This window comes from Lissotriton vulgaris, chromosome 6 (assembly GCF_964263255.1).
Source record: "Lissotriton vulgaris chromosome 6, aLisVul1.2, whole genome shotgun sequence".
NCBI lineage: Eukaryota > Metazoa > Chordata > Amphibia > Caudata > Salamandridae > Lissotriton > Lissotriton vulgaris.
Genome location: NC_141694.1, coordinates 1,580,298,287 through 1,580,310,550, shown reverse-complemented (window position 1 = coordinate 1,580,310,550; position 12,264 = coordinate 1,580,298,287). Strand labels below are relative to the sequence as shown.

The window sequence follows — 12,264 nt, the reverse complement described above, 5'->3', positions numbered from 1 at the left end:
CCTCCCTGGGGAGGAGGGGCTAGGGCCCCTCCTGGAAATTTCCTGGGGCCAGGACATCTGCAACGGCAGATGTGGTAAGTTGTGTGGGGTGGGAGGGGGGTCTACGCTACCTTCTAGACACCTCAAACGAGTCCTCGGACGACCACTAAAGATGGCGTCGAGTTAACAGGGGGCCCCCGCTAAGACAAGAGAAATTGGAAGTTGGCACAGAGGTACAGTCCTCTGTGCGACCGCCCCTCACAAGTGAGGGGGGAGTTCTGGTATTGGGGATCTGACACCGGTTACGACCTTGCCGTTGGCCCGTAATGTTAGGATGTACAATTTCAAAGTTTGAGTAATGCATTTGCAGGATGTTTAGTATCGGCTAGGAGAACCTTTGTATTAGAGATGTGTTAAGGTCAGCCAAGAACATCGTAATGTGTAAATGAAATTGTACATGATATGAAACTGTTATTTTAACGTTTTAATTTTGTTTTATATGTTAATAAATACGGCCGGGAGGGTAACTCCCTCCCGCCTTCCACAAGTTCAGAACCGTTTCCGTCTTCCCATCCTTGGGGGATTGTGTTGAGAGGGGGTGGCAGGTATCTCAGCCATATGGAAAGGGGCGACCACTCGGTCCCCCCGAACGTATGGTGGAGTACCCCGATCCCCCCGGGAAGCCATTTTGGGCGGGAGGCGAGTCTCGGCTGGTATGCCCGAAGCGGCGTAGCCGGAGCGCGCCTTTTCCCGCCCAAGAGGGGGTTGTCCTAGACACCAACACCGCTAGCCACGCCCTGGAGGCGGATTGGAGGTGGGTCCACGCCCGCCCGAAGAAGGATAAAAGGAGCGACAAGCCAAGGAAGCATCCTCTTGTTCCTGTGCTCTGAAGCTGCACCTCCCCGTTGCACGTGAGATCGAGACGGAACGAAGAGCCATTTTTGACCCACCCACCAGCCCCTGATGACAGCGATTTGTTGGAATAAAGTCGAGTGTCGTGATATTGTTTTCTTACAGGTTGTTTTGAATAAAGTTGGTAATTTGGTGTGTAATAAAGTTGATAATTTTTTCATTTTCAGCATGTTTTAGTTGCGCCGGATACTCGGTAGAGATTATACTTTGATTTGCTTAAGTATATATTGTTTTTCTCCACTTTAGTCTTAGATTGTCGTATTTGTTTTGGTCGGGCGGTAAGGTCATGATCGGTGAGCAGGAATTAGAAGATCCCTAGAGGTGGGGCGTCACCCATTATGGATGGGAGCGCCCGGGGGGAGGCGGCCATTGGCCCCTCAAACGGGGAGGCGGTCCCCTCTAAGGATGGGGACGCCGAAAGGGAAGGCGGCCATAGGCCCCTCCCTGGGGAGGAGGGGCTAGGGCCCCTCCTGGAAATTTCCTGGGGCCAGGACATCTGCAACGGCAGATGTGGTAAGTTGTGTGGGGTGGGAGGGGGGTCTACGCTACCTTCTAGACACCTCAAACGAGTCCTCGGACGACCACTAAAGATGGCGTCGAGTTAACAGGGGGCCCCCGCTAAGACAAGAGAAATTGGAAGTTGGCACAGAGGTACAGTCCTCTGTGCGACCGCCCCTCACAAGTGAGGGGGGAGTTCTGGTATTGGGGATCTGACACCGGTTACGACCTTGCCGTTGGCCCGTAATGTTAGGATGTACAATTTCAAAGTTTGAGTAATGCATTTGCAGGATGTTTAGTATCGGCTAGGAGAACCTTTGTATTAGAGATGTGTTAAGGTCAGCCAAGAACATCGTAATGTGTAAATGAAATTGTACATGATATGAAACTGTTATTTTAACGTTTTAATTTTGTTTTATATGTTAATAAATACGGCCGGGAGGGTAACTCCCTCCCGCCTTCCACAAGTTCAGAACCGTTTCCGTCTTCCCATCCTTGGGGGATTGTGTTGAGAGGGGGTGGCGGGTATCTCAGCCATATGGAAAGGGGCGACCACTCGGTCCCCCCGAACGTATGGTGGAGTACCCCGATCCCCCCGGGAAGCCATTTTGGGCGGGAGGCGAGTCTCAGCTGGTATGCCCGAAGCGGCGTAGCCGGGGCGCGCCTTTTCCCGCCCAAGAGGGTGTTGTCCTAGACACCAACACCGCTAGCCACGCCCTGGAGGCGGATTGGAGGTGGGTCCACGCCCGCCCGAAGAAGGATAAAAGGAGCGACAAGCCAAGGAAGCATCCTCTTGTTCCTGTGCTCTGAAGCTGCACCTCCCCGTTGCACGTGAGATCGAGACGGAACGAAGAGCCATTTTTGACCCACCCACCAGCCCCTGATGACAGCGATTTGTTGGAATAAAGTCGAGTGTCGTGATATTGTTTTCTTACAGGTTGTTTTGAATAAAGTTGGTAATTTGGTGTGTAATAAAGTTGATAATTTTTTCATTTTCAGCATGTTTTAGTTGCGCCGGATACTCGGTAGAGATTATACTTTGATTTGCTTAAGTATATATTGTTTTTCTCCACTTTAGTCTTAGATTGTCGTATTTATTTTGGTCGGGCGGTAAGGTCATGATCGGTGAGCAGGAATTAGAAGATCCCTAGAGGTGGGGCGTCACCCATTATGGATGGGAGCGCCCGGGGGGAGGCGGCCATTGGCCCCTCAAACGGGGAGGCGGTCCCCTCTAAGGATGGGGACGCCGAAAGGGAAGGCGGCCATAGGCCCCTCCCTGGGGAGGAGGGGCTAGGGCCCCTCCTGGGAATTTCCCGGGGCCAGGACATCTGCGACGGCAGATGTGGTAAGTTGTGTGGGGTGGGAGGGGGGTCTACGCTACCTTCTAGACACCTCACACGAGTCCTCGGACGACCACTAAGATGACGTCGAGTTAACAGGGGGCCCCCGCTAAGACAAGGGAAATTGGAAGATGGCACAGAGGTACAGTCCTCTGTGCGACCGCCCCTCACAAGTGAGGGGGGAGTTCTGGTATTGGGGATCTGACACCGGTTACGACCTTGCCGTTGGCCCGTAATGTTAGGATGTACAATTTCAAAGTTTGAGTAATGCATTTGCAGGATGTTTAGTATAGGCTAGGAGAACCTTTGTATTAGAGATGTGTTAAGGTCAGCCAAGAACATCGTAATGTGTAAATGAAATTGTACATGATATGAAACTGTTATTTTAACGTTTTCATTTTGTTTCATATTTTAATAAATACGGCCGGGAGGGTAACTCCCTCCCGCCTTCCACAAGTTCAGAACCGTTTCCGTCTTCCCATCCTTGGGGGATTGTGTTGAGAGGGGGTGGCGGGTATCTCAGCCATATGCCCTTCTCCAAAGAAAAGGCTGCATTACCCCCTCCCCCCCATAACAGAACCACCCCATTTCATGATACTGCATAGTGTAGAAGGCATTCCATAGTTGCTTTCTTGGCAGCCTCATTAACATTTTTGGGCCTGGTTAATTAACCAGATATTTGACAATAGCCACTCTGGGCCTTTTTGACATTTACCTAAACAAACACAGAAAATGTGTTAGGTGGTCCATACATATTCAAAGCTCTTTGCACTGGAATGCCTTACAAGAACTGCTTTGATCTGAAGGAGAGTTCTGGAGATGTCACGGGGCACTGACCACTAATCGCTTCATCTCTGAGTTTGAGTAGAAATGATAGCTGCTGAAAAGCCACAAATTCATCTTTAGGTCCACTAACATTACGTGCCGCACCCTTCAGTCACATATCACTGTACTCCCTACGCCCTACATTTTGCCCAGCAGGCACTGCAGAGACTACATTTTGGCCCGCAGGACCTAAGCGTTTCACCTTGTTACCCCCAACCATGGGAATTATTCAATAGTGTATTTTCTGTTCCACCATAACTCTAATTAAACCCTCATCATGAGCTTCTTCGGGGAACCCCAAAATGCAAAGTGTCCTGGGGCACCAATAGCAGCGTGAATCCCTTGCAAAGCGCCTAAATAAAAGACATAAACATTGCTAACATTACTGAGTTCGGATGGAACAGTTTTTTCTTCAAAAGACCACAGAACGTGGAGAAGCTGTCACTGCAGCATGTCATTGGTTTTACCTAAAAATGTGTCACCTATAAAATACAGGAGCACCCATCAGACCGAATTAAAACGGCAGCATAAAAGCGAATGATACACTCACTTCAAGCCAATTTCCAGTAAACAGTAACATTGAGAGGGTACCCTGGCAAACATGAAGGAGTGAGACAAGATTAGCAGTATGCGTTGTAGGATATGTGGCGTTCCATAACCAAGGAAGTAAGGGGCCCATCTAAAGGGTGTATTTGCAGCGAGGATCGCTGCTCAGATGGAGCAGCAGCGGGGATGCTTCATTTATTACACACAGCGCAGCGCCAGTGGAAGCCAGCAGCTCTGACACTGGCCTCCGACTCTGGCCTGCGGCTACAAGGCTGTAAAAAAGCATGCGTAGAATTACTCACGGTCATTGCACAGTGGGCCACTGAACGAGGTCATGCTGCAGTCACAGCTGAAGCCGTCCCACTGCTGCAAACACACTCCCTGGTTTGCGCATGAATCCTCTTGACACGTCGTGCTGGGTCCTGGTGGGAATACATGCAAAATGGTTTCTTTGTTTAGAATTGAAAGCAATGTTTCTGGGTTTTCACTTTCTCTAGAGAGTCACTTATACCGCATTTTACACCGGGTTTTATCCCCCCGCCCAACCCCACTCCACCAAATTATAGACACTTCTTGAAAACTCTACCTGTGGGGAAGCTCGCCTTAGAAACACACACATATCTTGACTCGAAAGTACAAACTCCTTTCAGACGAGAAATACATGAGTTATTTGAAACAATGGACACAATTCAGACTTGATTCGGTGTGGGTGTGTTAAGGGAATTGAGACGTGATTTGAGTCATTCGGGGACTCAGCTGATGGAACAGAAAAGAAATCCAGGTTGTCAAAGTAGCTAAAATTAACTCTGGAAAGAGGTTCCAGGAGCAGCGAGCTTCAGGGACATTAAAATGAGGACTTGGGCCAAGTGTTCTGCAACTGTAGATTGGAGTACACAGCTCTGAAATGAAGGGTCTCCGGGCTGTGGGTAACTGACGGAGCCAGCCGACAATGGAAGAAAATAATAAACACATTCTGGGAGTGGTTGTGTATTTCGGAGGTATTTGAATTTGTGTGCAACTGAGATCCTATTACAGAATTAGGTAAATGCTGGTGTTTTTTTTTTTATATTTGTCGGTGGTGAATCCTATCCGTGTTATTTTAAGCTGCTGGGCACCAAAATATTTATATATTTACCTTAGGCTGCAATAAAAATAACAATATGGTGCAATTTGCTGCTAAAATGAAATACTGCCACTTTCCCGCTGCCCCATTACAATACAACTGACAGGTTTTACCACCCACAAATTCACATTGTGCTGATGCAAATCTGTTTATTAGGTGTGTCCATGTTTGCGGGGTAATTCAGACAGCACCAATGTAAAACTGTTGATGTGATTCAAATGGTGGTTTCCTATATAACAACAGCGTTAGCAGTCATTTTACCAAGATGCTGCAAAGGGGGCTGTTGTGAAATGTGTAGCCCTCCATCTTGGAATTCTGTGATCTGCGCACTTGTTTTGTGTTGTTGGTTTTGAGCTTGTCAGGTGTACTTAATTTACCTAAAAATAAGCCTTATTGCTAAATTAAAAATAAGGAGGAATGAAACAGCATCTAGCAAAGACGTCAGGATTGCATGAGCGTACCGCAACACCCTCCCACGCCCAAAAACCAGAAGTTGTGGGGTTGTGACAGACAGTTTGCTGTGATCCTCTTCCCTAATGACCCGGCATGCCATAAGGAACACACAATAGGGAGCGTAAACGAAGCTTTCCCGAATAATCCAGAGGCTACGTAAAAAAACAGGACGATTTAGGGAAAGGGGCGAGCCAAGCAATAGGGTGCTCATTGGACGACAGGTTCAAGACGGACAGTCTGCACTGCAGAATACACAGCCTTATGTACATTTTTTTTTGAAGAGGGACACTTTATACATGACGTTTTGCCATCCCAGCATGCTATGGGGATTTCATTCTAGGTTTACACACACACGGTTCCATCTACCTTGCAAATCAGCTTTCATCAATGCAACTTTGTCAGCAAAATAAAAAAAACAGCAAAATGTACCCAATGTTAGTAAGCAATATGGAAATGGCAGTGAATAAAATGATAAGAAATGCAGCATTTCAAGTAATATGCAGGAGAGACTGATAGCCGAAGCAGAAAGAGACAGGGAAATATAAGGGGAAGAGAGAAAGACAGACAAGGAGACCAGGTGAGAGACAGAAGGTAAAACAGAAATTGTGCGATAGAGATAGTGAGAGAGTGATACGAAGAAGAGGAGCGAGGGAACATGAGATAATAGTGTATGAGTGAGAAAGATAGAAGGAGTCTGATGAGTGAAAGATTAAAATAGAGATAGTAATAGAGGAAGAGATGACGAAAAAGGAAGAGACATGTATGATGTGATAGGCATCCAGAGGGAAATCTCAAGAGAGGGAAAGCATGAGAGGAGTGAGAGACAGGTAGAGACAGATAATAGAGAAAGAGATGATACAAATAGCTAAAGATAGAAATAACAGAGATAGCTAAAGATAGACATAATAGAGATAGAGATATAGAAAGATTGAGCTAGAGATAGAAACATATACAGAAATAGATATAGATGTAGAAATAGAGCTAGAGATAGAGACATAGAGACGAGAAAGTGAGTGTGATAAAAAAGGTGTGAGAGAAAGGGAGGAGAGACTTTCAGAGGGGGAGAATATAAGAGAAAAAGAAAGCAAGCGAAAGAGAGAGAAAAAGAAGGCGAAGAAAGGCAGGTAGGCAGACGAACATAAGGCGAGGATAAGATTCACAGAGATGGAGACCAGAAGAAAGAGATAGCAATGAACAGATAGGAAAGGGAGAGTAAAAGAGAGAGAAAAAGAGAGGGAGAGACTTAAGGGAAAGTAAACAAGTTTTGAGGATAAATACTGATATACATTTTTGAGGGGCGAGAGGGGAGTAGTAGAGGAAACTTAAAGATAAAAGAAAGGAAATGTAAACAATGTGAGAGCAGAGAGATGGAGAGTGAGTGAAAAAAAATAAGAAGAGGGGAGAGGGTAAGAGAGAGGGAAGAGATTAAACTAGTGAGAAAGGAGGGAACATTGTGCCTAGAGAAATAACCGAGGGGACGTTAAGAGGATCACAGATAATAGGAAGTGGTATGGTATGGTAAGAATAAGGGTGAAATAAAATGATAAAAGAAAACACGAGAGATCGACATCAATAGAAAGTGAGATAGAAAAAAAACAAAGAAATTGAAGAGAGCGACATGAGGGGACAAAAATTAAGCTGGGCAATGACAAGTTCATGGGTAAATAGTTAGACTGAAATAGGTAAGCTAATTCGAGAGAATTTGGACGTTCATGTAGAGAAGTACATTGAGAGAACATTAAGAGCAATGATGGAAGTTAGAGAGAGAGAAAGGGAGAGAGAAAACGAGGTAAAGACAGAGCCAGGGACCAAATGTGAATGCATATAGAAAAAAAACACTGACGCCCTGAATTAAATGAGGAAAGTGAAAATAAATAAGTTAAAATCAGGTCCAAGCATATAGAGTGAAATAGGGGTTACAGTGGGGGGAGTGAGCAAGAGGCGAAAATGCAATGTAAGGTAAACAAATTAGTGCTAAGAGCCATAAATATCCAGGCAAGCTGAAATGAAAAAGTAGTAATTTGCCAGCATTTTACTACAAATAGAATGCTTAATTGAGCTGATGACATGTAATGAAGCAAAATTAAAAGTTTTTTCTTGGTTGGATGTGAAGGCATTAACGAACTGGATGCATGGCTGCCTCCTGACTAACCATTTGTCATGTTCAGAGACTGTGCCTTCTACGGTTTTTAAAAGACTGATTATCTTCACCATCACTTCCTCTTCCCAAACCATTTCCAGCCGCTGGTGCAATTAAGGCCAAAGTCTCCGTTAAGGATTTCTAAATGACCTTTTCAGTCATTTCCAAGACACACATATTGTTATTTCTGCTTTAATGAACTCTCCGGGAACCTTCTCGTAGAAGGTCGTGACCGTTGTATGCCAATTACCTATTTTTAACCTCACTCTAGGCTCAAGAAAAAGGAACAACACGAGGAAATATTCTAAGATTTGTAAAATCGCAGGTTAATATGAATGTATAATTATTAGTTCATTTAATATGGCAAGGGCCCTTTCGAAACTCAAGCTGTCGATCAAAGAAACAGACCCTGCCACTACTCGACAATTGATGCTCCATGTGCTTCACATAGCCATGTCTGAACTGGGATGGCGGAGTGGGCTAAAGAACGGTGATGGATTAAACCCAGATCTTTTGGCTGGGTGTGAGAGTTTGATTGATTCAGATGCTCCGTCCATCACCACCCCCTTTTGTACCGCTTTTGGCCGCCATAAGTGTGGCAGGGTATGCTCAGACGTGAGTCCCTTGCTCACTTTGCCACTGGATTCAAGCAAGCCAGGCTGAAGACGGCTGGAATGCCAGAAACCGGTCCTTGGAAGCTTGTTTCCGGTCCAGGGAAGACATGGCTTGGCAGTTCGGGCTGGACTGTGCCCATGAGGCACAGGGTCAGACTGATTTGCATATAGCCATGTCTGAACTGGGGTGGCGGAGTGGGCTAAAGAACGGTGATGGATTAAACCCGGATCTTTTGACTGGGTGTGAGTTTTGATTGGTTTAGATGCTCCATCCATTACCATCCCCTTTTGTACCGCACATGACAAGTGCGGCAGGCAACTAAACCGCTAGTTAGTTAAAATTAGAAATAGAAAACTGTAAGGTGAGATGTCACATAAAGTGTATATCAAAGAAACTCATGACAAGAGAGATAATATTAAAATATGTTGAAATCTTCAAACCTCCCAAAATTAAATAAGCAATTGTCTCAACTATGTGCCAGTTAAAGCTAAGACATTAGGTTGACAGGTTTGGCCACCCTGCCAGCTTCCTTAATCGGATGGATACATGATGACACAGGGGGCCACTATAGATCAGTGTGCAGGGCATGCACAGGTAGAGAGCTGAACAGCGTCATGTCTACTAAGATATAGCGCGCTTCAGCTCTCTACCTGCACCTGTATGCTTGAGGCTGCCTTATGCCAAGGCAGGCAACCTTGCACCATGCTGCAAGTGTTGCCTGCATTACAGGCAGAATACTTTTTGTGCAGGAAGAGAGACCTTACTCCACAAAAAGAATCCCAAGAGGCCATTTTCTCTTTCATTGGATTATTTAGAATGCATCGCCTACAGAAAGAAGAAGTAACGAGGAGAAGTAAGCACATTTTCCCTTGTTACGCCTCCCTGTGAGAGGCACACAATTTTGTCGCTATCCCAGGCTTACTACATTTAGCAAATCTGGGAGAGAATCAAATTCCATTGGTTGATGCATTAAAGTGCCAATACTCCATCCATGGAACGCATAGTACAACAAATTGTAATTCAAAGCAATGCAAGCCTCTGCGTTGTGTGACATTTCTTTACAAACTGAAAATTGTTATCCTTGTGCACTCCAATTTTCTATTTTACTCGAAAATATAATTAAGTTGAAAGTTGGCGCGACTCATGTCACAAGGCGTCCTGCCCTTGTCTTGCTAACACAACATATGGTGTGGAAAGAGACACCTTCCCACAAATGAGTGCGCTCAATTTACAATGAAACACTCGGGTTTCTTCACCACATTTTTTTTAGTTTCATCCATATTTATTCCAACTTCTGTGGATCAAAGTACTATTTTAATTTTCCATTCGTTATGGTTTTATAACACAGTTCATTAAAGTTTATCTTGCCAATGGTCAACAAATCTTTATCTCCCAATGCATTTCGGGTCGAAAAACATAGACCCTTCGGCAGGGGACTATAGAATGAAAAGAAACAAGACCAATTAATTCACCATTTCTTTACAAAGTCATGCAAGGCTGTCCAAATAGCCCATTGCATGGCATTGTAAATCCCCTTAAGGATGTGCTTTGCTTTGCAATAACTTGTGTCACACAAGAACAACACTAGTCATTAATAAAAACTGGGCACCGGTTTTTACTGTTCCCAAAAACTGTATTACAAAAGATGCACTCCCCTGGATGTAACGGCACAATCAGGAAACAGGTGCATAAACAATTCAGTTCAAATTCACTTATCTAGAGTTGTCATTATATCAGCCACTCTCCAAAGATGTTGGTGCTGGCTCTATAGCTTTGCATGAGGAGGCTGAGAGTCCCTATTAGGGTGAATACAATACCTGACTGAATTACATTTACTTACCTTGCGGCTCTCATGCCCCTGCATCAAAATATTTATGAGGTCATCTGTATCAATCCTGGGTGCATTGTCACATCCATGGATCTAGGATATGAATAGGTGGCCATGCCCACCATAGGAGTGCAGGGTCTCCAATGAGTGGTCCCGCAAGTTGTGGTCCGTTACCCTTTCGGAGGCCATTAGGAGTGATACACGTAAGAGGGCTCCACACCAATCGCAAGACAGCAAGCAAAGTTGAGAGAGTTGAACTAGTCTGGGTAGATTCAGCACAGGTACAGAGCTGAACAGCACCATGTCTACTAAGATATAGCGCTCTTCAGCTCCCTACCTGCACCGGTGTGTTTGAGCCTACCTTATGCCAAGGCAGGCAACCTTGCACAATGCTGCAAGGGTGCCTGCGTTACAGACATAATTGTTTTTGTGCAGGAAGAGACACCTTGCGTCACAAAAATAATCCCAAGAGGCCATTTTATTTTCAATATGAGTGGATTGTTTCCCTCTTCTATATATCAACAAGGAATGAGCACAAATACGTTGCTCAATGATACATAGTGTTTACAAGATGAACTTTTCTAAACAGTGGATTTCAGAACTTTCACGATTGTCTCCTCAAGCCTTTGGCTCATTGGATGGACCTAGTTACGGATTCATATTATACTCTAAATGACTGCATAAGAACAGACCTATAAAATTCTCTTATGCAAATAAGGACGGCTACCTTTAATTTTTCTGGTGCCCTGAAGAAGTCCACATGTATCTGGACGAAACATGAAGGCTGACTTTTTAAATACATATTTTCGATACAGCAATAAAGAGAAAAAAATCAACTACTTGCAGAACATTGTGGATATAAATGAAGTTAGAATTAGGATTGTAGAAGTGGTGCACCTATGTTTGCTTTGTTTACCTGATTTAATAAGTGATCTGCTCAGAAAATAGATGGCATCATTTCTGTCTTTGACACAATGTACATCCCATAATGTTAGCATTTGCCAGAGGGAATAGAATTTCCTCCTTGCAATGTTGAAGAATACCATGTAAATGAGAGTTTGTCCATTTTGAAAAATGCCATGGGGCCTGGTTTAGAATTGACAGACGGGTTACTCAACACAAACATGGTGGATATCCTGTTCGCCATATTACACTTGTAATAAGGAGCACATGATATCCTTCATATTTGTAATGGGCAATGTCAGACTTGGCATCTTTGGTGTGGTTTCCCCTGGCTTTTTGCCTCTACCTCCTACATTTTAGATGCTGTGATGGATTTCGTTTTTGCTCGCTTAGATGCTTTGGACACTTTGCCACTGCTGATCATTGTAAAAGTGCAAGTGCTGCCTGTGTAAATTGTGTTTACAATTAGCTTTCCCTGATTGGCATATATGATTTACTGGTAAGCCCCTAGTACAGTGCACTAAGTGTGACGGGGCCTGTAAATCAAATGCTACTAGTGGACCTGCAGCACTGATTGTGCCACCCATATCAGTAGCCCTGAAAAGGTATTTCAGACCTGCCACTGCAGTGTCTGTGCGCAGTTCGTAACTGCCATGTGAGCCGGGAAAGTGCACCCACTTGCCAGGCCTTAACCTTCCCTTTTCTTACATGTAAGGCACCTTTATGGTAGACCCAAGGTACCCCCCTGGGCATGGTGCAGTATATGTGAATGGTAGGACATGTATTCGTGTGTGTGACATGTCCTGATAGTGAAATACTGCCAATTTCGTTTTCACTATTGAAAGGCTATCTGTCCCATAGGATAGATTGGGACATACTTTGTAACATCTTACAAGTATAACTATCTTTTAAAAATGGGGGTCTCTAGTTGGCAGAGGTTTGTACCTTTGTCCAAATAGAGGCCCTTGCTTCTAGTCAGGGTAATGGGGATACACTTCTAAAATAACCCCCACTCACCCCCTTAGTAGCTTGGTACGCGCAGACAGGGTTCTCTCAGCGGCAGTGTGTAAAGCATTTGTTAACACAGTGCAAACACTACAAA

At 44.7% G+C, this 12,264-nt stretch overlaps 1 protein-coding gene across 17 annotated transcripts in view; it reads right to left on the bottom strand.

The window, feature by feature from the left end:
• Positions 1-12,264, bottom strand: part of NRXN1 (neurexin 1) — a 1,556,457-nt gene that overhangs the window by 495,902 nt on the left and 1,048,291 nt on the right. For all 17 annotated transcript variants that reach the window (XM_086927741.1, XM_086927742.1, XM_086927749.1 and 14 more), the window contains one exon: positions 4,403-4,522. In XM_086927741.1, coding sequence (XP_086783867.1) covers positions 4,403-4,522 — 120 coding nt within the window. The remainder of the gene's footprint in view (positions 1-4,402; positions 4,523-12,264) is intronic.